This window comes from Aotus nancymaae, unplaced genomic scaffold (genome assembly GCF_030222135.1).
Source record: "Aotus nancymaae isolate 86718 unplaced genomic scaffold, 86718_ANA_hifiasm-v0.15.2.pri h1tg000019l, whole genome shotgun sequence".
Classification (NCBI taxonomy): Eukaryota; Metazoa; Chordata; class Mammalia; order Primates; family Aotidae; genus Aotus; species Aotus nancymaae.
The window spans coordinates 13,058,184-13,085,257 of record NW_026988431.1 but is presented as its reverse complement, the minus strand read 5'-3'; the positions used below and the strand labels follow the sequence as shown (position 1 = coordinate 13,085,257).

General features: G+C 33.6%; 1 protein-coding gene across 8 annotated transcripts in view; it reads left to right on the top strand.

Moving 5' to 3' along the window:
* Positions 1 to 27,074, top strand: part of NAALADL2 (N-acetylated alpha-linked acidic dipeptidase like 2) — a 1,216,540-nt gene that overhangs the window by 648,057 nt on the left and 541,409 nt on the right. For all 8 annotated transcript variants that reach the window (XM_064378623.1, XM_064378621.1, XM_064378622.1 and 5 more), the window contains one exon: positions 17,313 to 17,432. In XM_064378623.1, coding sequence (XP_064234693.1) covers positions 17,313 to 17,432 — 120 coding nt within the window. The remainder of the gene's footprint in view (positions 1 to 17,312; positions 17,433 to 27,074) is intronic.

Sequence of the window (27,074 nt, the reverse complement as noted above, 5' to 3'; positions counted from 1 at the left end):
GTCAAAGAGGGCTCATTTATTTTTTTACAAAGTTAATTGTCTTTATCATTTTGTTAATGGAACTGGGTGTTTTTTTTTTTTTTATGTTCCTGTGTAACCATATATCTGAGAGTTTTCTACATGTTTAACTTAACAGTTATAAGTTTTCAAATTTCCCTTTGTTACACATAAAATAAAATCTACCTCTACTACAGATTTGTGGAATTGTCCAAATCTCCATAGTTCTAAGTCCTTGTTTAGAATCCTCCCACCATTTGTAAGTGTATTAAAACTGCGTTTTTTGAAATAAAGAAGAGTTAAAAAAAAAGCGCTTTTAAAAAGCAGCTGTTAAAAGGGAGAAAGTAAAGTTAACTGTAGATGTAGAAATACAGTTCATGTTTAAAATATTAAGCCTAAACAAAAGAGATTGTTAAAGGAACCAAAATGCAATATGGATGAAACTAACACCTTGTATTTGAAGAACATAATTTGATAAATTAATTATGCAAATTAGACACTATTTTTAAATTGTATTAATAATGCAAATCTATTATACTAAATACATATTGATTTAAATATCTATATGAAGAAAGCATATGCTATTGATATTCTTTAAAACTCATTATATCAATATTATAATTTTCAAAAGCAACTTCTAGGTGACTATTATATATGCATATAGAATACCTGCACATATTTTATATGCCTGTTTTAGGTATATTATTGAAACTCACATATTCTAATAGAGAAGGCGCTGGTGAATTTTCTGTATCTCTTTAAATCATTCCCTAATTCAAATCAAGCTTGAGTGGTTGCTGCTAAAGATTCAGGCATACTTCCTTTCTGATTTTGAGTACATTGTATTTGCATGAATTTCTATCTGGCAGGGCCATTAACAAGTTCTTAAATTATTCTAGTCTGACTGCCAGCAAAACTTCCCACAACTTTTTGCTTTTGACAAGGTTATTTGTAGAAGAGGAGTGCTCCTTTTCTTTGAAGAGCTGTCATGTCCATTCATCATATGACCATTTTGTATAAGCTTCCAATTTGTGCTTTCTGGTAACCGTCTAAACAGCATTTCTGATGTCTGAGATCTGCTTCAAAAACCTACTTAGTGCCAGCATGATGGATGGTGTACTTTACAACTTCTTTGTAATTCATCCTGCACTAGAAAGGTGACATTGTTTACCCCATCATAATGACAGGTGGGTCAGTAAAAGGGTCCTAAGGAGAATTGTCCTGTCAGATGCAAAATACATATTAAAATGGATACATAAATAATTTAGCATGCGTAAGGTTAGCTTCAGGGAATAAACAGTGATTTATATTTTTATTAAAAGGTAAATATCAACTATAATATTTTCTCAGGGTTAAAGACATCGATAGTAAGTGCTGAAAATGTCTAGTCAATTTTATAAATAGAACATATGGCTTTTATGCACTTCTTAGGCAATTATTTCTTTTGTCCTTTGTGAAACCCTGGCAGATGCAGAAAAGCAAATCATATTTTAATATTTTCCATACATTGGTCAGATTGATTCTGCCATGTTGTTACTGAGCAGGGGATTTTTCTTATTTCTATACATTTTATAGATTTTGTATCTTTTCCTTCTATAAAGTTTTTTTTTTTTTCTGAAAGATAAGCCTAATAATGCAGTTTTATAGAGAAACTATTTTCAACAGCTCACTAACTGTACAGAACTATATTATTATGAAAATCTGTATCACTACCCTATTCTGAAGAGAGCTGAGTTCAACAGCCCAGACTAGCATCCCTCATTAATAGCTGCACAAATGTGAGGTGTCAGGTCATTCTCTAGGACTCAGTGTTCTCATCTATATAAGGGGAATTGTAACAGCAACTTTAGTGGCTTTTGTGGGGAAGAAATGATACGAACTATGTAAAGTGCGTGACACTTAGCAGTCTTTCAATTTTAGCTATTATTATCCTACAGAAAGTAGACACATGTAAACAGGAGAAATTAAGAAACTACCAGAACACCAGAACAACATATCAAGATTTGAAAGTATAAACTTTTATTATACTTATTGCATTATCTAAATATAACATTCCTGTCTTCTGTTTAACATGACAAATATGAGTTATTAGGGAAGAAAATGCCTAGGCCGGTATGATTAAAAATAAAATGTACATAATTCCTTGATCATATCTTTAATTAAAACTGAAAGCTCAAAAAAATTACGAATGACATGTTTTATTCTTGAATGCAGAATGATAAATCATGTTGAGTTGGGCCTGAAAAGCATTGTTTGTCTTTATGTGTAAAATATCAATATATAGTACCTTAATATATAAAATCTGAACACTGTATCAAATATTTTGTCAGAAAATCTTGAAGAGAAAAAAATATAACCACTGCATGGAATCTTTGGATAACCTACAATCAGATGCCTATTTCATCATTGCTAGAAAAACTTTGTCTTTCTCTTTAATTTTGAATATTTTCAAACAAAAGCAAACTTATCAGTGTTATGGCAAAGGCAGAGCTATATGCATTTGGCTCTGAATGATTGCTGTTATAAGTAACAATATCAGTGAGCTAGGGAAGTGGAATGGAATTGTAGTACTTAAACTTTTGTTTTCTGAATGGTAAGATGAAGTTACCGTCTCACCAACACAGAAATGTGAACTTCGAAGTTTTTCAATGATGAAAGTGGCTTTGCATATTATCAGTCTCTCTTATTTTTCTCTTGTAAAATCCATCTTTTGGCAACAGTGCGCAAGTGTGAGATAAATGACTGTGAACACAGCTGTATATAGCTGTTGTTAATTTTTAAAAATTCTGCATAAACCCCCTTGGCCCAATGTGACCTTCTGTTTCTCATTTCATGAACTCTGTTTACTAACTAAGTTAACAAAGCAATTCCATAATTGCTTATTTCATTTAAAAAATTATTATTATTATTATTATTATTATTATTATTATTATTATTATTTGACATGGAGTCTTGCTCTTTTGCCCAGGCTGGAGCGCAGTGGTGCAATCTTGGCTCTCTGTAATCTCTGCCTCGCTGCTTCAAGCAGTTCTCCTAACTCAGCCTCCCCAGTAGCTGCAACCGCAGGCATGTGCCACCATGCCCAGCCAATTTTTGTATTTTTAGTAGGGTTGGGATTTCAACATGTTAGCCAAGCTGATCTGGAAGTCCTGACCTCAGGGGATCAGCCAGCCTCGGTCTCTCAAAGTGCTGGGATTACAGGTGTGAGCCACCGCACCCAGCCCATAATTCCTTCATATTTGAGAATAATAACCATGGGGGTAGTTTCTACATATGTAAGAAAATATGTATTTTCCCTGTGTTAAAATTTAGACAGGAATATTTACAAAAAATGTGATCTAACACAACATATTGCGCATAAATATTTGTTGGAGAGGTTACATTGCCTACCTGTGAAAGAGAACAAAAGCTTATTTTATGACATAAAAGTTTTAAAACAAAGGTAGCTGAAATCAACTAAGTGGTTAAAGTGCAGTGGACTGGTTTCTCCACTTCATTACAACACGTGGCATTTTGAGTGAGAAAGTATTTGGATACAGATTCTTAATTTGACTAAAAGTTATTTCTAAATATTTTTAGTCATCATAATTAGTATTTCACAGAAAATTCCAGTGTTTTCATTTTTATTTCTGATTTGATTTAGGCATACTACTTGCAAAGTTAAGTGATAATGTAATTTTCTTAGCAGATTTATCTTAATTTATATAAAATGCTAGTATTTAAATACGTTGTTTACAAATAAGACTTGCCTCATTTCAGCAGATGCTGCAAATTCAGTCTTTCCAGAACCAGAGAGATCTGTGGAAAAGATGGTTCTTAGGTTTATGCACTGTTTCAACACATTAATCCAGGAAAATCCTGTCATATTAGTTTCATAGTCTCCAGTAAGAATTCTCTTGAATGAATTTGCAACTCCTTCAATGCACTTACCTTAATAAGTTGAGTATCATTTATTAAATAAAGTGCCCTGTGATTATTAATTTGTTATTCCTTATATTTTAATTTGATACTAAAAGATTAACTGACTAATATAGAATATAGCCAGCTGGGTCTCACTAATATAACAAGAAACATTCAACTTTCAGCAAATACATTCTGAGTACCTTTTATCCACCAACCGCAGGGGACACAGTGGTAAATAAGAAAGCCTTGGACCCTGCTGCAGGCGGCTGGCAATATAATAAGAGAAACTGGCATTTAAGATTGCTTGGCTTGATATTGCTATAATAACTAGCAAATTATTTAAATATCTAAGCTCCAGTTTCCTCATCTATAAAAATATCTCCCGAATATTAATGTTCTGTAGATAGACTAAAACAGTTGATTCAAGCTGCTTAGTAAAATGCCTTAAACAGAGAACATGAATGGTTAAATATTGATTTTATTATCTGCTTATATCATGCCATAACACCTCTGTGTGGTTTAATCCTTTCCACAACACACACATCCTATACTCAATTTTCTAATAGCTGGAGTTTCCTATGAACCACCTTTTGCCCTTATCTCTTTCTTGCTATTGTCTACATTTAGCGAGACTTCCCTTTGGACCAAGGCCTAACTAAGCACAAGCTTTAACCCCTATCTCTAATGCATACCTATTTTCTGTTTTCAACCACCTGCCTAAACCTCTACTAGTGTTTTGTTCTACCACTTTAGTAGGCCACACACGCACACACACAGACACACACACACACACACACACACACCCCGCAGAACAAACCAGTTGATTTCAGCTAATGAGCTGACTTTTTTGCATCTTTCCCAATTCTCATGATCTCCCCCACAATTCCTCAGGAAGCAGTGCCCTAGAAAATCTTTAACCCATACAAATTTGCAAATGCTGCACATCAGGACTTTTTTTTTTTCACCCCAAGAACCATGTTACCAGCATTCAGCCAGAAACAATGGACTGGATTTCCAATTACACAGCGTGATCACAATATTAAGGTGAAATGGACATAACCCAGAACACCGCCATGGGGTAGAAAGTGGCATTGCGCTCAGTGGCCGCTTGAAGTCTCCTACCTCTTTCATCTAGGTCCACAGAAGCCACTCAAAATTTAGTCATGATATTGAAAGGGGCAGGTAATTTCCTTCAGATTTCCCAAGGTCTGAAATGGGAAGATACAGTTACCTTCTCAAAAGAACTAATGGAAAATCAAGAGGTAAGTTATTTTTAAAACTTCTCTCAAGTTATTTGTGAAATACACACCTTCCTGGGATACTTCTGGCTCCTGGAACATTTTGCAAAATAGCTATGGACCTTCCCTCCTGCCCCTCAAACAACTGGGACTGACTGGCTCACGAGAAACTCTCATGATCAGTTATTAGGGACTTCCGTGGTAATATCAGTGAAGTAAGGCTAACCTCTTTTATACTAATTTATTTTATTCATTCTCACGTTGAGAAAGCATAGTCTACATTCGCTTTCTCTATACCTTTTTTTTCCCCCTAGGATTTATCAAGCAAATTGGTCAAATAGTTTTAGTCTATGAACACTAAGTCTTCTTTTTGATAAATGTTGAGCAACCAACCAAGATACTGTCACCTTGCTGAGCTATATGTTAGCTCAGCCTTAGCACCTAACTGTTGTTCTTTCTTTCATTGGTAGATTTTCTGAAATTTTAGCCTTATCTAACCCCATCCCTATAAAAAAATGAATAACTTCCTATTTCAAGATTCACTCGTTATGTTTTACTCCTCAGTATGTGTGACATCCCTGTTTCATTTGGTACAGTTCCTCATTCCTTTAAGGACTGTACTTACTGCTGTCTAGTTATTCCCAGCAGTGAGGTCAGGAGTTTGAGACCAGCCTGAACAACATGGTAAAACCCCATCTCTACTAAAAAATACAAACATTTTCTGGGTGTGGTGGTGTGGGCCTGTAATCTCAGCTACTCAGGAGGCTGAGGTAGGAGAATTGCTTGAACCCAGGAGGTGGAGGTTGCAGTGAGCCGAGATTGTGCCACCGTACTCCAGCCTGGGCATCGGGGCAAGACTCCGTCTCAATAAAAAACAAATAAACAAAAAGAAGTTATTTGCCTGGTCTGTGCATGGCTTATTATCATGTGGATGTGATCGCCTTAGCAATGCTTCCCTGCCTTCCCTTTTAAAGTAATTACTCATCACCCTTTATTACATTACTTCTGTTTTATTGTCTTTGAAGTATGTCACCATTGAAAGTTTTCTGAACTGTTGATATCTTTGTTTACTTTTTTTTTATTCAACATCTCAGCAGGAGAAAGTAAGCAGTGTGAAATGGACCTTTTGCAACTCATTCCCTCCCTGTCTTCAGAAACCAGAATACAGTGTGACATATATTGCTGGAAAATGAAATAATTATCTCTTTAATACTCTCTTTCTTGGACTTCCATAATTCTGTTTTCTCCTGTTTCTTTCTCCTACTTCTCTACATATTTTTCATTATATCTTTTTTAAAAGATACATTTTTAGCTTTTAAAATAACTATCTGTAATATAAATAGCTAAAAGGAAAGACACTATGGCCAGTTATGTTATTTTTTTAAATGTTGACCAAATAATACAAATGAACAGCTATATAATCTCTAACGTACAATTTATCAAATTCTGGAAAATTTTTAAAGTTTTATATTTCTTTCTCACACTCTACAATTTTTTAGTCTAGCCTGAAATAGTAGCTTAAACTAGCATTATTTTGTCTATTGACTTTGGAGAGTATAGATTTAAAATATGGAAATGGAATCCTGACAAAACTGTTTCGCTTTAGCTAAATTTCTACTACAATAATTTTAACATTTTTTGTCGTTTGAATATACATTATGTGTTAGATTGTAAAGCTGAAGACATCTTGCAAATGTATTAAACAATTACTATATGCCTAGGCAAGTAGCAACTCTGGTTTATCTTTGTTAGTTCTGCTATTGAAGCTTAGTCACTGTGCCATTAAGCAGTACATTTAGTTTATCACTGTAGCAAATATTTTCTTTTAAGCAAGTGTACATATTGCATTAAAGAGGAAGTGATAAAATTGAGAAGCCATCCCTTTATCTGGTTCTTTACCACAAAGGCAGCAAAATTGATTGCGTAGTTCATGCTTACTGAATTCAGCAGGGATGCCCCAGTCTCGTCCACTAGCTAGTGTCCCTTCTAATTGACTGGAAGTCCATTTTAACCGATTAGAACTCGTACTGTACTAGTTACTAAATATTTTAAATATCTCTCCTGCTTATGTCAACCCCTGTCTAATTGGCTTTGATTAACTGGAACACTATTTGAGAATGAGTTTGAAAAAGTGGTGATTGCTTAGTTATGTCTGCCACAGGAGTGGGGGAAGGCAATGTTGGTTTTTATGCTCCAGTGCATTGTGATCTTCATGATAATGGCCATGATGGAAAGCCCTTGAGTGAACTTGAAAAGGAAATAGTAATATAATTCTAACAATCTTTGAATTTTAAAATCTTTATAAATACTAAGATACTAATGATTTTTAGAAAGAAACAAGGTAAACATTGGTGATCACTGAAGTTTTTAATAAACATAAGCACTTTAAACTGAAGTGGATTCAAAGCTAGATTATATATGATAGTAGTAAATTTCTAAAGCAGAAACTTGTTTTTAGATGAGCAATCCTCGTGATAGTATTGTGCTTTGTCATTATCAGAGATGCTTGGATTTATCATTTCTGAACTTGAGTAGAAAATTACTGTTTTAGTCAAAGCAGGCTTTTCAAACATTTTGCACATTCGGAGTCTCTCTTAGAGAACTAGAAGGGCTCAGAGTGATTGATTTTGTTGAAAATGTCAAGTCTGGAAGACTTCAATGCATTAATCATTTCATAAGCATGAGTAATTTTTGCTACCTCAAGTTGGAGAAGAAACATGGCACTGGAATGTTCCCCAGTGTGTGGAGCTCCAGCCACCCACAGGTACCAGGGACATTTTCCTGACCTAGTTACTTTTAATTCTTGTTTCATTTATTTTCTTTAGTTGATTGTAGGAAATGATAATTCTGCTTTTCTTTTAGTTACTCTTCCATTGCTTCTGCTCAGAGTGGTTTTTCCATTCCTATGTAAATAGGAATGCAATTTTACAAAAGTCTTGTGCTCCTAAAGCACACATATAGCCCACTTGGTGACATCTTTAAAAATCTTTACTGCTGATGATATTAGGAGAAAGCAAGAGAAAAGTTATGACTGTCCTAAAAGTCTCACATTTTTAGTTCTATTGCAATGAATGTAAAAGTGATCTTTTTTGCCTTTGCCAGAACTCTTGTGGTCTCAAGAGTTACAGGGGTGAGGAGTATGAACTTTTGGGGTGTGAAATTTCCTAGCTGGTAATTCCATAAATAATTTCCTACCTGGTGATTCCATGCTTTGCTTTGATCATTTAACGTATTAGACATTGTTTCTTTTAGACACAATGTTTCATCCTTACATAAACTCTTAAAGCCACTAATAATTTAACTGGTTTTTATTTACTATTGACTTCACACTCTTTTAAATGCTTAGGATAAATCAGTGAGGAGAACAAAGATCCTCTGCTCTAGTGAAATGTAAACATTGTATGAGGAAGAGACAATCAGAATAAGAAAAAATTAAATTATGTGTATGTACACACATATACGTATTACACACAAATAAATATATTTAGCTAATTAGTTAGACATTGAAGCATGCTGTGGAAAAATAAAAGCATACTAAAGCAAAGTGATGGTGCTGTTTTAGGGTGGGGTGGTTGTAGTATTGAAGAGGGTGTTTATAGTTGGCATAATAGGATAGATGAAATTTGAAAGAAGACCTGAAAATGGCCAAATAGTGAGTCAAATGAATGTGCAAAAAAGGGCGTATTTCTAATAAGAAATAACAGCTCAAGCTAAGACCATACAGGACATGCGCAAATCCAGCCAGCTGCTGTAGTTGCTCCAGGGAGAAAGTGGAGAGTAATAGCAGGACCAGCGACATAATTTATGGACTCAATGTAAAATGAAAATGCAGAATGCCTAGTTCGGAAATTATTAAGAATTTCCAGATGATGACAGCAGAGCATTAAACCAAGCAGGAAGCCTTTTGAAGCACAACCCTTGTGCAACTGCACAGGTCACAAACCTCTGAGGCCAGCCCTGGTAGAACAGCTGAAATCATAGGACTATATAAAGAGAGGATCATGCAGGGCATAATAGGCCATGTAAGAATTTTGATTTTTATCATCATCCATATTGGGTCCCCATGATCTATTCATTTTCATATCTCAAAACCTTCATTTCACTAATGAGGACACTGAGATCCAGAAAAGTTCATTTACTAACCTATAGTTAGACTGCTAAGTTTTTATAGAATCAGCTTTGTGCCATCTGCTTAATCCTCAAAAGGCCCACTGTGTGTCCATTTACTTTCTATTGCCTTCTCTACCATGCCTACTTTCTCTTTGACAAAGAAATAATCGATAATGTTGTGATGACAAATTATATGGGAACGAGTCTGGATTCTAGAGTCAGGCTGTTTATCTTTGATTACTGCTGTATTATTTACTAGCTCTGTGACTGTGAAAATGTTACTTAACATCTCCTTGCCTTGATTTCTTCATTTGTCAGAAAGGGGTGATTCTAGTAACTTATCTCTTCTCTTTGAACTGTGGTCATGATTAAAGATGATAATGAATACGTAATACTTATAACAGTGCTGGGTATATAGAATGCACTCAATACAAATATTTGGTTTTGGTGGTGGTGGTTCTGGATCTTTCAATAACTGAAAAAAAAATTATGTATTTATTTATTATTTGTTTTCTTGTACCATCTTCTAGGGAATCCCTAGCTAATTTCAACACATCTTGTCTCACTCTAGGCTCTAAGTACAAATCTCTCTCTCTCCTCAGTAAGTGATTTATGATTCTTCTTTTTAAGCATTAACTTCTCTGTCTGAATATATACACATATTCATTCATTCATTCATGCACTTATTTTATGTAGTTCCTACTGTATACCAATAACTGTGCTTGGTGCTCAGAACAGAAAGATCGCTGTGGCTGCTGTGTGAATGTATGAAGGGTCCCTATGTGCCTTTATCTGCATATACCACATATGTACTTAAATATGTATTCAAATATATATCCATACAGTATTATCATATGATATATACCTAATTGTAGTCCACCAGAAACCTAGTTGTTTTATTACCAAACAATATAGATATTTCATTTTCAATGAAGAATATAGCTATCTGACATAAGGTATATACAACCATTGTATCAAACAGATTTATACATTTCTATCCAAATTACCTTTGTGATAGCACCGATTTTGGTCTAGATTTAATGTTTCTGTCTAGTGTGATTATTGACATTTAGGGAGCACAACTGAATAGGAATTAGTAATTTATCTAATTTGGAAACAGCTGCTCCTTTTATTTTTTTTGTGCATATATGAGTAAGTTGAGCTTGATCAGTTTGAAAAGTTTTTATTTATGTTTATTAATAAGGCAGACTTTTTTCTTGGCATTATACTTTATTTTCTCCCAAATTTTATTTATTACCTAAAAAAGTATTTTTTTATAAAATAAAATTCTAATTAAAGATTGAATCTTTCATTTGTGAAAGTTTTAATTAATGTGAAATAGAAATGCATGCTTTTTTTCCATTGCCAATTTATTAAACAATTTGACACAAAATATCTTTGAATCATCTTACTCTACCTGTTTGTATAAATGGTATAAATTTAATGTCTGCATTTATTCTCTATCACTGATAATAGATCTTTTTATTTTTCTTTTAAATTACTTTATTGATCATAATATTTCTCTTTCACACAGGTCACATATATCTCAATGAATATAGAGTACTCTACTGGAAACAGAAATCATTGTGTTCAAAGTTATTTTTTATTAACTTCTAAGTAGATTTGTTTCTCCCAGTATAAAAGTCTTATGCTGAGCAGAGTAAGAACTTTAGGGTACCTAAGTAATATATATTCTAGTGCCCCTCTATGGACTGACTTGTGTCTTCTTCCCCGAAATTCATCCATTGAGTCCAGACTCTCCACTGTGACTCTATTTGAAGATAGACCCTACAAGAAGGTAACTAAGGCTAAATGAGGTCACAGGGTTGGGGTCCTGAATTGATAAGATTAGTATTCTTTTAAGAAGAAACACAAGAGAGTTTTCTCTCTCTTTTTCTCTCACTCTTCCTGTGAGTGTGTCTGTGTGTGTATGTGTGTGTGTGTGTGTGTGTGTGGTGTTTACCATTTGGGGACATAGTGAGAAGCTGATTGTCCACAAGCCAGGAAGAGAGCCATTGCCAGAAACCCAGTTGCCTATCACCTTGATGTTGAATTCCTCCATAACTCAGGTAGTAAATTTGTGTTGTTTAAGCCATCCAGTCTATGGTATTTTTTTATGGCAGCCAATTCTCAGAGATTCTGGTTTGATAGTTCTTAAATGGGACATGGAGTCTAAAATTTTGACAATAGTCATTACTCAACAAGTTGATTTGCTGTATTTAACTCAGTGGAGCCCTCAAGAATGTCTTTCTCTAGTGGCTGCCAGATGCCCATTGTCCCTGCCAATGAAAAGACCTTCTAGAAATTGACTAGAAACAATCTAGCACCATCCTTGAATTCTAGTCATATAAGTTGGACAACTTCTTTGACTTCTCTGAGCATCATTTTCCTCATCTATAAAATGGTGACAATGGAAGATTGCTATATGAAGAAAATAGATTATGCTCAATGTTCCTAGCACATAATGGGGGCTCATTAAATCTTTTCTTTGTTTTAGTTGCCACATCTTTTCTACAAGTCTGAAGCTTGATCTGTGTAATAGTACATTTCTTCGTTATAACATAGGATCCTTTTTAGCATGCTGTTTTTAAACAACACCTATGTCTAACTGATTTATTTAACATTTTATGGCACCCTTAAAAAGAAGAGGGCAACCTATCTGATTTGGTTTCAGAACAGTCAGATGAGGGAAATGAGATTTCTATGATTTTATTTTAAAATGTTTGTGATCTATGACACTCAAATTAAAAACCATAGAACCACTGATGTACAGAGTATCACTTTTAAAAATTAACTTTTTAAAATGTAGAGATCTTTGTCACAGCCGTGTGTATGTGGCTCACCACTCTGTTGTCATCTCAAAGCTTTGACTCTTTTTTAAACATGAAATATTATATTTTATTTCCTTTTCAATTGTTTCTGTTGTTTTTAGCTCCTTGTTCTTGGTTCAAAAATGAATGTATAGAATCTAAATTAAAAATTAACACGTAGACTTTTAAATATTTCTCTTTGGTTAAAAAAAATTGTAAAACAAGAAGGAACTAAGTTGCACCTCTCAATTACTCTCTCCTATGTGCCAAGGAAATCCTCATTAGAAAAACTGTGGTACGCACAGAATGGATAGCTCAGGTACCTAGATTTCTGTTCATTTGATGTTTCCCATAGAGACCAGTAAGATGTGTCTTAATCATTGGTGTTTGGTTATAAGTTAAACATAGTACCCCAACTAGCTGAGTGAACAGTTTTCTAGTGTGACTGAATAAATGCAGAAAGAAGAGGTTCATTGTAGCGACAAGTATACGTGGAAAGAAATGGCTTGACATTTTATCATATCGTTGTATATTGATTTGTGCCTCAGAAAAAATTAATGTGTTTTCATGCAGCTGTGATGTTCAGTTTGCTTGAAGACAAATAGAAAAGACTTTCAAAAAGGATCTAGTTTTAAGCCTTCCTTTAAAGGCAGTGGATACATTTTTATCATTGCCTGCGAAACCATCAGAACATTGAGACTTATGTAATTATTGATTTTTACTGCATAAGCCAAAATAAATTGATATAATGTTGTCTGTATTGAGAAGTACTTTTGTGGGGAAAACTAAAAATTCTCTTATATACTAAAACACTTTGGTTTATTAACATGTACTATTTAGAGAATGAGTTGAAGAGCTATTTAATCAAAATTGTCATTGTTGACTCAGCCTATTGATATGTTCCAATAATGTAAACGTCTTTTGAAGAATTGGCATTTTTGTAACTGTCATACCTTTCTGATATACAGACATATCTGGATTTATTGTGCTTCACTTTAGCATGCTTCACATATACTGTGTTTTTTACAAATTGAAGGTCATGGCAACCCGGCGTTTAGCAAGTCTATTGGTGCCATTTTTTTCAGTACCATGTGCTCAGCTCACATCTCTATGTCACATTTTGATAATTCTCACAACATTTCAAACTTTTTCATTATAGTTATATGTGCTAGTGTTATCTGTGATCAGTGATCTTTGATGTTACCATTCTCCATTGTTATTATTTTGAGGCACCAGGAAATGCACCCATATTAGACAGCAAACTGATTCAATAAATATTATGTATGTTCTGACTGCTCTACCCACCAGCATTTTCCCTCTCCCTCCCTCTCCTGGGCCTCCCTATTCCCTGAAACAAAACAATATTGAAATGAAACCAATTAAGAATCCTACAATGGGCTCTAATTGTTCAAATGAAAGGAAGAGTTACATGTCTCTCACTTTCAATAAAAAGAAATGATTAAGCTTAATAAGGAAGGCAGGTCAAAAGCCAAGATGGGCCAAAAGCTAGGTCTCTTGTGCCAAACAGCCAAGTTGTGAATGCTAAGAAAAAGTCCTTGGAGGCAATTAAAAATGCTACTCCAGTGAACACATGAATAATTAGAGAGCAAAACAGCCCTATTGCTGATATGAAGAAAGTTTGAGTGATCGGGATAGAAGATCAAACAAGCCACAATATTTTTTTTTAGCCAAAGCCTAATCCAGAGCAAGCCCCTAACTCTTTTAAGTTGTGAGAAACTACGAGAGATGAGGAAGCTGCAGAAGAAAACTTTGAAGCTAGCAGAGGTTGATTCTTGAGGTTTAAAAAAAGAAGCCATCTCCATCACATAGAAGTGCAGGGTGAATCAGCAAGTTCTAATATACAAGCTGCAGCAAGTTAGCTGTAAGACATAGCTAAGGTATTAGTGAAAGTGGCTGCACTAAACAATAGATTTTCCATGTAGACAAAACAGCCTTAGGTTGGAAGAAGTTGTTATCTAGTACATTCATAACTAGAGAGAAGAAGTCTAGGCCAGGCTTCAATCTTCAAAGGTGAGGCTGACTCTCCTGTTAGGATCTAATGCTGCTGGTGACTTGAAGTTGAAGCCAGTGCTCATTTGCCATTCTAAATATTCTAGGACCCTTAATAATTATGCTAAGTCTACCCTGCTGTGCTTTAGAAATGGAACAACAAAGACTGGATAACAGTAAATATGTTTACACGTGGATTACTCAATAAAAATATTCAACCGCACCATTGAGACCTACTGCTCAGAAAACAAGATTTCTTTCAAAATATTATTGTTCTTTGACAATGTACCTGGTCACCTAAGACCGCCGATGGTGATGTACAGGAGATTAATGTTGTTTTCAAGACTATTAACACAACATACATCCTGTAACCCTTAAAACATGGACTAATTTCAACATTCAAGTCTTATTATTTAAGAAATACAATTGTAAGATTGTAGCTGCCCTAGATAGTGATTCCTCTGATAAATCTGAGAAAGTATATTGAAAACATTCTGGAAAGGATCCACCATTTTAGATGCTATTTGGAACATTTGTGATTCATGAGAGGAGGTCAAAATATCAGCACTAACAGGAGTTTGAAAGAAATTGATTTCAACTCTCATGGCTGAGTTTGGGGGGTTCAAGATTTTAAGGAGTTAACTGCAGAGGTGGTAAAAATAGCAAGAAAACTGGAATCTGAAGTTGAACCTGAAGATGTGACTAAATTGTAATGTCATGATGAAACTTGAATGGATGAGGAGTTATTTCTTATGGATGAACAAAGAAAGTGGTTTCTTGAGGTGGAATCTGCTCCTAGACTCTGTCTTTCCAACTCCCAGGAACATTGTTGAAATGGCAACAAAGGATTTAGAATAGTACATAAACTTAGTCCATTAAAGCAGCAGTAGGGTTCCAGAAGATTGACTCCAATTTTAAGGGAGTTCTACTTTGGGTAAAATGCTATCAAACAGCATGTCATGAGAGATATTTTATGAACGGAAGAGTCAGTCGGTGTGGCAAACTTCACTGTTGTCTTATTTCAAAAAAATTATCAAAGCTACACTGACCTTCAGCAACCGTGACCCTGATCAGTTAACAGCCACCAACATGAGCAAAATCTTTCTCTAGCAAAAAGAAAAAAAAATGTACTGAAAACTCAGATCAATATTTTTAAATTAAGGTAGGATATTTTGTTTTAGACATAATGCTATTGCACACTTAATAGACTACAATATAGTGTGAACATAAGTATTACATGTATTGGAAAACCCAAACATTTGTGTGACTCACCTTATTGCAATATTTGCTTTATTGTGGTAGTCTGGAACTGAACTTGCAATATCTCTGACGTATGCCTGTATACACACACTGATTTATATCTTCTCAAACAAGTAAGGTTTTTCTTAACCTCTACTACATGTAAAAAAGATTTTCATTTACATAACCAATTGAGTAATAGCCTTATTATAAGGCACTGTCACTGAATCACAAATAATTAGTAGGTAGCTTAGAAATGAAATGGAAAATATAAGTTTTTCTCACTTTTAAAATGTAATCATTAATATTATGTGATCATTTACTTAATCAGACTTTTAAAATCATATATCAACAGTTATTTATATGGTAATGGTATTAGCAAACTAAAAAAATTATATTAAAGGCACTGATTTAATCATGTTTTAATATGAATAAAATTAAAATGAAAAATCATTCTGACATAAGTGTTTTTAACAATTACATTACCCTGGCAAATCCATTTGAAAGTACAGCTTAACTTTTCAGAGATAGTGTATGAGCTGTAATCATTTTGATTCAAGAGCTACTGACTCTGTAGCATATGCTGGACACCTGGGGGAGCATGAGTATGTAATGGGCTCTTCACCAAGGAATTTCCCTGTATTGGAAACTGAAACTGGCAGATGTGTCTAGTGAGGGCCTTAACAGAGACAGAAACAGATTACTCTGGTAGCCAAAGTAGAGCGAGGCCATATTTGGGCAACAGAGAAATAAAATTCATCAAGTAGATAACATTTGAAATGGACTTAAGTGTATTTGTAGACTTTTTACAGATACAGATGAATGTGATGGCTAAGGAAATATTTCACATCAGAAATGTTTTCTCTAACAGATTTGCCAGTCATTTGGTGGTATTCATATGTTTCTATAGAAGCAATACTCTTTCTTCAGATGAATCTTTTATGGAAATACTATGTATAAAACTTGTTGAAGTGCATTAGTTTCAATTGAGAAGGATGGAAAGTTCCAGATCTGGATTCTCCATCTTTATTTTTCCATTATTTACCAGGACTAACTTTTTTTAATCAGCCTCTCTGTGGATATATGCTATAATTTGAAATAGCAGATTTACATTATAATATAATCACTGGAAAGCATAACAACTATTGCTTTAACAATAAATAGATATTACAGAAAGTAAAGCTAAAAGCAATCATCTTTGGTCCGTAGGAATATATGAATCTGTAGTTCAGTACTTCTCAAGGAGAAGGAAAGGATTCACTGCATGAGAAGGTTTTTATTGGAATCTCCAGAAAGGCATGAGATTTGTTTTTGCATTAACACAAGAGGACTTTTAAAAATGAGTAACAGTGAGGTCGAATATAAGATAACTCTAGGTGAATAGTGGGAAATGTGACAAAGATGATAATTTGGGGCTGTATTCTAAAGTCCTGGGTTGCTAGACTGGCACATGTGGTTGTACAGGTTGTATTCTGCACAGCTCAAGGATTGTTCATTCAAAGCTGGCTATTGCACAGTCTTAAATCGTGGTCATCATGAGCAGCTGTTCATGATGACCATGCAAATGAGGACATTGCATTTCATTTAAATAGCAATAGAAAACTTTTGAATTTTCTTTCAAGCCTGCAAATTATATAATTGCTGTTGAACCTTAAGGAAATTAATCTTCCAGTGTTTCATAAAATGGCTCATATTCCAGAAACATGAATGTAGAATATTCCAAATGTAGTCTGTTAGAAGAATGAAATGTGTTTGTAAATTTTTAGACAAGAGAGGGCAAAGCAAAAATGACTCACACGTTTTCTCAAGTGCCCAGAAGAATTGTTGTACCTTGATTGAAATAGAAAGGTCATGTTTATGGTAATTGGGACAGGGTAGGAGATAGAATTAATTCCATATTGAACATTACAAATTATTATGAATAATTTTGTTATGCTAGATGGACAATTGGCTATAATTCTTCCCCCAATACATTATTTTTCTTTGTTTTCTTCTCCTCTTTCAGGCTGAAGTCATCGATGTGAGTTATGGAATGGCAGATGATTTAAAAAGGATTAGGAAAATGAAAAATGTAACAAATCGGATCGCACTCCTGAAATTAGGAAAATTGCCGCTGCTTTATAAGGTTTGTCTAATGGCTATTATTCAGTGGGTGGGTGAATATTTTGACTTGTTTTGATGGAATTATATGCCTTTGTGGGCATGGAGAGAGGGAGAGAAAGAGAGAGAGAGTTTGTGCGTGTGTGCGTGTGTGTGTGAGAGAGAGAGAGAAAGGAAGAAAAAGAAAGAGATAGAGGCAGAGAGTATCACAGAAAGATGGTTTTCCACATTAGAACATTTTAAATTAAGATATTTAAGAAAAATATATTTATGCCCTTATTTCTTTAGAGAGAAAATACCTGAAGTCAGGTAATATTGAGTTCGTGGGACCTCAATAAAATTGACATAGTCTTCATAATGGTATCTATCTGGAATGGTGAAAATGAAAACCACAACATTCTTATCTTATGACACATGTGAAACTTCTAATCTATTACCAAAATGGACTAATTATCATGTTCTCTATGTTAGACAAGTATTTAGATGATTTACACCTTTTAGTGATTATTTTGTCAACTATATAGTTACTGTGCTCAGGATTTTAATGAAAATATATGCCAAGAGAAGCAGAATTTTGATTTATTTTATTTGAATAGAAGTTTATTAACACTCATCCACAAGATACATTTACATAATTAAAGCAGTTCAATCTAAGTTTCTGATGATAAACCACCACAATAGATAAGCACTACTGCTCATTCTCACTTCATTTCCTTTTTCTATTAAAAAAAAATTAGTGTAGTTATGTCAGCAGAGCTCTCTGGTTCTGAAGATATATTGGATTTCTCCTCATTCAACCTTAAATGAGCTTTGCTAATTCCCAGGTCCAAATCATTTCCAGGAATCTCTTGACACACTCTATTAGGAAACAAGAGAACATCCTATGTCTTTTTTTTATTATTATCTTCCTATGATACTCTCATTCTTAAATCAATATTTAATAGTAGATTAGACAGGCCAGAATTTTAAGATACTCTTGAAAATAGAATATACAGTGATACTAAATTTTTGCTGGATAATTTTAATATGTATTAAATGCCTTAAAATGATCATATTTTGACCCAGAAATTCCTGTTCAATCAATGTATTCTAAAGTTGGGGTGGGGAGGGGCACACAAAGGTGATAACATAGTGACCATGATGTGACAAAATATTAGAAATGATATATATGTCCAGTGTAGCATTAAAAATCATACTGCGTTTATACAGCTGAATATGGTATCACAATTCAATGTAAAGGAGAATATTTAATGACATGTAAAAATCCTCATAAATCAAAAAAGTGATAAAGAGAGCATTTATAATAATTACAATACTAATGATTTTATTATTGCCTATGAAGGTAACATTATTAATGATGTGCTAGATAATTTTCTAAGTATTTTAAAAATGTATTAATCTTCAAAATATTTATATTGTTGAGGTAGGGACTGTTATTGTCTTCAGTTTATAAATGAAGTAAGACACAAAAAGAGTAAGTCACTAGCTCAGAGACAAAGAGCTAGTGAAATGAAACAATCAGGCTGTCAACCCAGGCAGTCTGATTTCAGATCCCAAGTCTTGAATGTGTACGTATACTTGTGTGTGGGGGGTGGAGTCGAGGGAGCTAGAATACATCAATAGATAATTAAGAATTTAAATTAGAACTTTTAGCTAGGATTCCATGATAAAGAAGAGTAACTATTTCAAAGTTAGCTACTAAGCATCAATATTTTAAAGGAAATAATTAAAAACAGGTTAGACTATTAAACCTATGACTCATATCTGAGGTAGAAAAGGTTTGGAGATTGTGGAAAGATTTTATGAAGAGGAATTTTGGAGAGATTTATGATAAGTTCAACTGCAGGCCTGGTGACTGGAGCTTCAATGAAACTACATGGAGGGCTTAATGTATATCCCCTGTAGTGTGGGGGACATGGTAGACTGGTGTCTGATTTTATCTGAGAAACCTAAAGATGGGTTTGCTAAGCACTTAATAAATAAATGCAAAAAAAAAATCTGTGTTGGGACTGGCCTGCATCCTTTAAGTAGACAGCAGAAAAGTATACATACATTTCCCATGAGTCAGACATAAGCACATGTGATATACAACCAGTGTGCTCTGCCTTCATGCCTGTACTAAAATTGCCACTTGTAATGGTGACTCATTAGACATTGACCTGCTAGATTAAAGTTGCGTTTGTCTAGATCAAGTACATTGCAGTAGGTACTGCTTCAGTTAACTCACAAATGCCCAGGAGATCCAAAGGCAGCTTTAAACATCTGTGAGCCCCAGAAGGTGTGAAGCTCCCGTAGGACAGGCACAGTAACATAAGAAGAATCCTACCCATTGAACCTCTAATTTCTAAGCCTTCTCCAACACCAGATAGGTGAGAATATCATTAATACATGGGGAAGGAAATAACAGACCACATCCCTTCCCCAAAAGCACACCTGAACTGGTGGAGGGGTAAGAATATAAAATTTTAAATGAAGAGTAGAATTTTGATCCTGATGAGACTAGGAAACCTAATTACTTATTTAAGACTGCTAACTCAAATTGATTACAGGACTTAGTATTATCAGTAGTCAGGAATAGTAGGACAGTCCAACTTTTTATGTAGGTGTTCCAGGAATAATGAACCTCTATGGATATTTTTAAAAGGGTAATGGGAAACAAAGTTCTACTGCTTTTGGTACATTACATGAATCTTGCTTGTTCAGCCTACCAGTGACAAAATATGTGTGGTACGGGCCAATTATATAACTGGTTAGATAGAATTATGGATAATTTTATTTCCTTTATTTTTTTGTATTTCTAAATATTCTATAATTGTTGTGTGTATATTTTGTAAACAGAAACAAGCTTTTGAAAATTCAGGTTAAAATACAGCAATTAAATTTTTTTTTAACCCAACCTGTCATGGTGGCTCACACCTGTAATGCCAACACTCTTGGATCATGTGAGCGCAGGAGTTCAAGACCAGCCTGACCAACATGGAAAACCCTGTCTCTACCCAAAATACAAAAAATTAGCTGGGTGTGATGGTGCTCACCTATAATTCCAGCCACTAGGGAGGCTGAGGCACGAACATTGCTTGAATCCAGGAGGCAGAGGTTGCAGTGAGCCAAGATTGTGCCACTGCACTCCAGCCTGGGAGATAGAATGAGATTCTATAAAAACAAACAAACAAATTCTAACTGTGCTCAGAGGTCAAACACTCAAAATACTCAAAATCTTCACCAGTATATGATGGATAAACAAGTTTCTTTGTATTGGCTGCAGATAACATTTCCATTATGAAACCCTTTGGCCGTATCTACAAAGCTGTGAGTTAGTGGATTTCCTAGAATAGGGCACAATTATAAAGATCTTGACATCATTTTCCCTGATAATTTTCCTTCTAGGCCTACTAAATAAACTTAACAAAAATTTCTATGCAGAAAGCCCCTTGAGACAGAGCCTTGCCACAAACTTGGCATTGTCTTCTAGAAAGAGGAGGCAGGTTGTCCTCTCTGCAACCTTTTAACTTCCATTCTAGCCATCTCTTCTGTTTTCTGTGGATTGTCCTGGAGATTTGGGGGAACTCATTGCTGCTGTATCTGTTAATATACATTCACATAGTAAGAGAAAGGAAGCATGTATTAAACATAGTTATACAGCATGACTACAGCCAAATTTGCTTCAGCCGTCCATCAAATATGTTCTGGAGCTAAAATTCAGAAATGAGGCAAAGTGTAATTCAGTTTGGTTAAAAAGTTAGAAGACCAACAACTTCTTTATGAATCATAAGAGTTAGTCATGATTCTAAATGAGCATTTGGTCAGGGAACATGCAGCTAAATGAGCAAAGAGAAGTTCATTTTATTTTGGCTGTGCAGTAGTTACTAAATTATAGTTTAAAAATGAATTTGGGAGGGAATCTCTACATCTGAGCTAGGAAGGGCAAAGGGGAACCATAATTATGATATTAAATTATTAGATTATCTCCTGAAATGAGGAGAAAAATAATCTGCAGTCAAGGAGGAGGAGATCTCATTAGTTAGATCATAAATACTAAGAATGCATGTGTTAATTTAATCTCTAGGAAGAGATTAATGAGAAAATCCCCACGTTTCAGGGTAGGAACTATGAACTGCAAATGGCTTTCAGAAATATGCTGTGAAATCCACATCTTGCTGCAGAAAAAGAATCAACCAAGTTCTCCAGAACCAGCTGTGCTAGTTCCTTAAGCTGAAGCCTTAGAGAAAAGGCTTTAGATTCATTTTAGCTATGTATTTATAACAGTTTATTTTATGGGAGAGTGCTTTAATTATTTAAACTTTCAGACAAAGTATCATTTTGTCACAACATACCCAGTTTTCTCTCAGTGACAACCTGACACATAGTAAAACAGATCCCAGAGACCCTGACAAATTCCCAAACCGTGGAATAGCACTCTAGTATGGAAATTAATTTTATAAAATTCAATAAAAGCATTTGACTTCTTACTTAGGGCCATTTTTACCAGAAGCAATAACAAAAAAAGTTACTGTGTACCACAAGACAACTAGAAATCAAGTAAATCCCTCTGAAATGTGGAGGTTGGGCTATTGTCTAAATTCACAGTACATGTCAACCTCCTGTCCTATAGAAGTCAATTTTGTTTTCAGTAAAATTACAGATGATGAATATATGTCTTGATTAATCATGCTACTTGTGCATAATGAAATTACACAAAACATCTAAAAACTCTATTGCTTCTTTTGTAAATGCAGAAATATACATCTCTATCTAGTACTTTCTGTAATCTATTAATAAATATTAGCTATTTTTTTCATTATCCTTACACAGTTTTTTATCTTTATGATGAGAATTTTAAAGGTCCAGAAATCCAAATAATTTTGTAGTTTTCTACAAAGGAAACATTTTCTATGTATTCATCAGCTAAGATTTATATTTTAATATAAATAGGAACTACTATAGGCAAATGGCTTTTAGATATGTGATTTGACGTCTACATTGTTGTCTTTATTGGGCCGGAGTATAACTTCAGCACTGTTCAAGTCCGTAAAGCATGATTAGACAGACATGCCTTTGGAAACAGTCTGGAGGAAAATGAGAGATAGAAAATGAGAGATGTTATTGTTTGTACTTTCAAGTAAATTGCTTCTTGCAAATTAGAGAGGAGTATCAGTATTTAAAGAAAAGCAGACTTCGTACTCTGAATTTCAAACACAACTTAATCCAGAAAATAATTAAATTTAAAACATTGAGTTAGAGGTTTAGTGAGAAAATATCCATAGATATTGGTAATTGACAATCAATAGTCAATGAATGGACAAATGGAAGATCAATATGAAATCTCTAGTTTAGGCAGTTAAAGTTAATGCTGATAAATACTACATTTTGAAAGCTTATTTTACATGAAGGATTTGCATACTTGTGATATTTGCTGAACTAGAAGTTTCATTTATTCTAGTCTCCTTTTTGTTTCCCTTAAGAACATTTGTTCAATCCATATAATTGCAGTCAAAAGAATATTGTTTGCTTTATTCTAATTAAGAGAAACCAACATTTAATCTACTTTTCTTATGGTAGAAAATGATGGGACTCTATTTTTCCTTCCCAAAATTAAAATCCATAGATGCATTTAATTAGTTAGTATTAAAGATACGTGCTGCCTAATATAATGGACACAAAAAAGGAAATCAATATTTTTAAAGATAAAATACTCGTGTATGTGTATGTTCGTGTTTATGTGTGTGTGTGTGTGTGTGTGTGTGTGTGTGTGTGTGTATGAGCTGTATGTATGAGCACTGATATGGCCTTGTCTGATGTGGCAGTGGGGCCGAAAAGATGAGAAAGAAGAGAAAGACACCTTTTCTACCGAAACTTTTGATACATCATAATTTTCCCCGGTATGAATGAACTGAAGAAATCTCTTTAAGTGACATTCTATGAATATTTAAAATATCTTCAATTCAGTGTCATTAAATGATGTTTTTACATATGTACTGTATAGGAAGGCAAACTTGCCTCTTTGTTTATTAAGACAATTTTTGAAGGCATTTTATGAACAAAAATAAAAAGCAAACACTGTCTTGGTACTTTAAGAGAATGTACTTGTTCACTGAATAATTTAATGAGGCACTTCTTACCTAATTATCAGAAATAATTACAAAAACACAAAGCCTCCATCTTTTATGATTCTAAGACTCCAAAGCTGTTCCATTTGTCATGGAAAACATAGTCAGTGCTAGAATACAAAATTGGAAAATAATAGTTTAATGTATTTGAAGGCTAAATCTGCTGCTAGTTTCTAATCAGACTGCTTTCCATTTTCCCCTGGCTGAAGTAAATTACTTTTTCAATGACTTAAACCAAATATTACTATATCTACAAAATGTATTTTTTGTTGAGATACAACTTCAAACATGAGCTATAAGATCAAGAGTTTAGACTGTGTCATTATTCTGCAATTTATCAATCAAGCTTTTGAAAGGTAAATTTAGAACAAGAATAATTGAATGCTTCAAATTATATTCCTGTTTTTAAAGTATTTTCTATGGCTTCAAATCAAATGAAAGTTTGTCTACATATCTTCAAAGTCTGTCATGAATAGACTGCGTAATTTAGAAGTCATGCATGTGCTTTGCCTATATGATAATTTAATTATACTTTTTGGACCATTTGAAAATTATGACATCGTAGCAAGTGACATCATGTATCAGAAGGGTTGATTTTTGTAAATTTCTTATTGTAATATGGTTAGCATACATAATCTCCATATATTTATACAAAGTTAACATTAAATAAAGGTGCTGAGCATTTTGTTTTTCTTAACTAAATGTTATAACATAAATTAAGCAAGTCAAGATAGCAAGGGAGAGAGAGAAAAAAGTGATGGACAGATGGAGAAAAGAAGGGAGGAAGGGAAAGAAACAGTAGCTAATTCCTTCTATATATTTTGTCCCCTAAAACTACCCATGTTTCAGAAATATTTTTGTGTTAGATAGTACTCTAAAATTTGAAACAGTAAGCTCTAGACATATTTTGGTCTAAACTTTGTGATAATTACTTGGACTCATCAATACAGATGTCTGCTCTGGTGCTTTGTGGTAACACTGACCTATACTTTCACGTTTTAGCTTTTCCCTCTTCCTCTGTGTCTGGTAAAAAATTTCCATTTTCCCTCCTGTTGATACTTTCACAGCCCTTCCAATCTTCTGTATTACTGTCTTCTCAACCTGTAATTTATTTTAAATAGTGAAACACAGCATTGCAGGATGCAAGAATGGGAGAGACAAACTCAAGTTCAAGCTCTTCTACTTGATAGTTATGTGACCATAGAATATTACTGAACCCCACTGAAGTCATGCAAGCTTTTTCTTATTTTTTATTTTTTGGTTTTCAAAATCTCTGCACTGATGGTAAAAATACTCTCAATTCATAAGGTCGTGTGAAGATTAAATCTGAAAATGCATTCATGCTAAATTCTTAATAAATGTTAAATATTATAATTAGTATGAAGCCCTTAAGATCTGTATGAGGTTATAGATAGAAAGGGCATGAATTTAATGATGGAGAACTGTGACAGCTCACTCAAACATGCAAAACTAAACTGAAGATACTAATATACTTATTGGATAAATCCATTAAAGAAAAAGTATTAGTCTCCCAAGATTGCACTTTTATGTTATTCAGCACTAAGGATTATGTTGGTACCATGTGGCATAATTTGATCTTTGAGTTAAAAAAAAAAAATTGAGTCTTCAAATTGTTTTTGTGGAATAAGATAGATAAAAATAAAGAAATTAATGTTAAAAATAAATACTACTTGACTCTTAAGGAGGAATATAAATAATGTCATAACAAGATAGTGCATGCTTTAGATTTTTACATCCTTTAGGGTTTACTTTTATGCATATACTTTTGTATTAAGGTGATGGAATAATATAATATTAGGAAGATAATATTTTTTAAGAACTAGAATTATATTACACTTATAGAATAGTTTATTCTAATTCAAATTTTATTTTTTTGTCCAAAATTGAGATATGTATGGTTCCCAAAAACCGTATCACGAAATTGTGTATATCATGTAATTGTTCATATCATAAAGTTGTAAAAATTAACTGAAATAATGCATATAAGTACTCAACACAGTACCTGACACATACTAAACATTAAAAGTCAGGGGACATTTAATTTAATCCTATGGAAAGGTTTTATCAAGAATTATATTTTCTCCTTGGATTATATTTTCTGGGTGGTTACTTTTTTATGGAGTCAAAATCTAAGTTTTGTCATTTGCTAAATAGTAGAACCCCTGCTCTGTTTGTTTTAAGTTAAAACTCAATATTTTAAGGTTTAGATGTATTTCAGGAATGATTATGATGTTGACATTTTAGTTCATTATTTTCTTATGTATTTCAGTTTAGAATATCCTCAAACTGACTTTGTGATTTAGCATAGTTAGTTACTTTCATTTCTGCATTGATATTTCATAGGTAAGGTGGGTACTTAAGAAACAAACTAATAAATAAACCCTTATTTCTATACCAACAGCATTTTAGAAGAATTCACTTGAGGTCTAATTATTAGTCACTATATATATGGCCCTAAATTCTCTCTCATTCTTTCTCTTTTTGTCTGACTGTCTCTTGATAAATAGAGTTTAATTATTATTACTATTTTGCTTAATTATACATTGGTAAGGAATATTAGATAGCAGTTTGAATTTTACTAATCTTTTATAAGATATGTGGAGGCAGAATTAAATAACTTTTGGAAGGGAACACTATTGAAAATTTAATATCTGTTAGGAAAAAAGTATTTCTCTGTAATACTTATGTAATTAAAATTATATCTGCACAATATATGTGGTTTTGAAATCAATCAATGTCTTATTTTTATAACAAATTAACCTTTAATAAAGTATAAAAATTGAAATCTATGCAAACATAAAATATCCACTTGAACTTGAAAAAAAAATACACTCAATAAAATATTATTTTATTAAGTAACTGCTAATATATGTAAATTTATTATCCTCATGAATATTCATTAAATTGCTTTTTAACTGAAAATATCTATTTACTGTAATTAGGCAAACAGTATTGGGACAGGTTTATAGCTCATATATATTATAGTTAAGAATAAAGCTTTTGCGGTTGTAATATTGAGCAGTTGAAACAAAAGGACTTTATATTGCAGGTTAAAAAGTAACTTATTTACTAGATTTGCATTTCCACATTTTATTAACTTTATGCAATTTTATTTTGTATATTTTCTCTCATATTGCATTTTAGAATACACCCAGAAATCTCATTCATTTTAGATTTCTTTTTTTTATTATTATTATACTTTAAGTTCTGGGGTACATGTGCAGATCATGCAGGATTTTTACATAGGTATACACATGCCATGGTGGATTGCTTCATCCATCCCCCTGTCACCTACATTAGATATTTCTCCTAATATTATCCCTCCCCAGTCCCCCGACCCTCTGCCATCCCTCCCCTAGCCCTCCCACCCCCAAACAGGCCCCAGTGTGTGATGTTCCCCTCCCTGTGTCCATGTGTTGTCATTGTTCAACACCCACTTATGAATGAGAACGTGTGGTGTTTGGTTTTCATTTCTTGTGTTAGTTTGCTGAGAATGATGGTTTTCAGTTTCATCCATGTCCCTGCAAAGGACATGAACT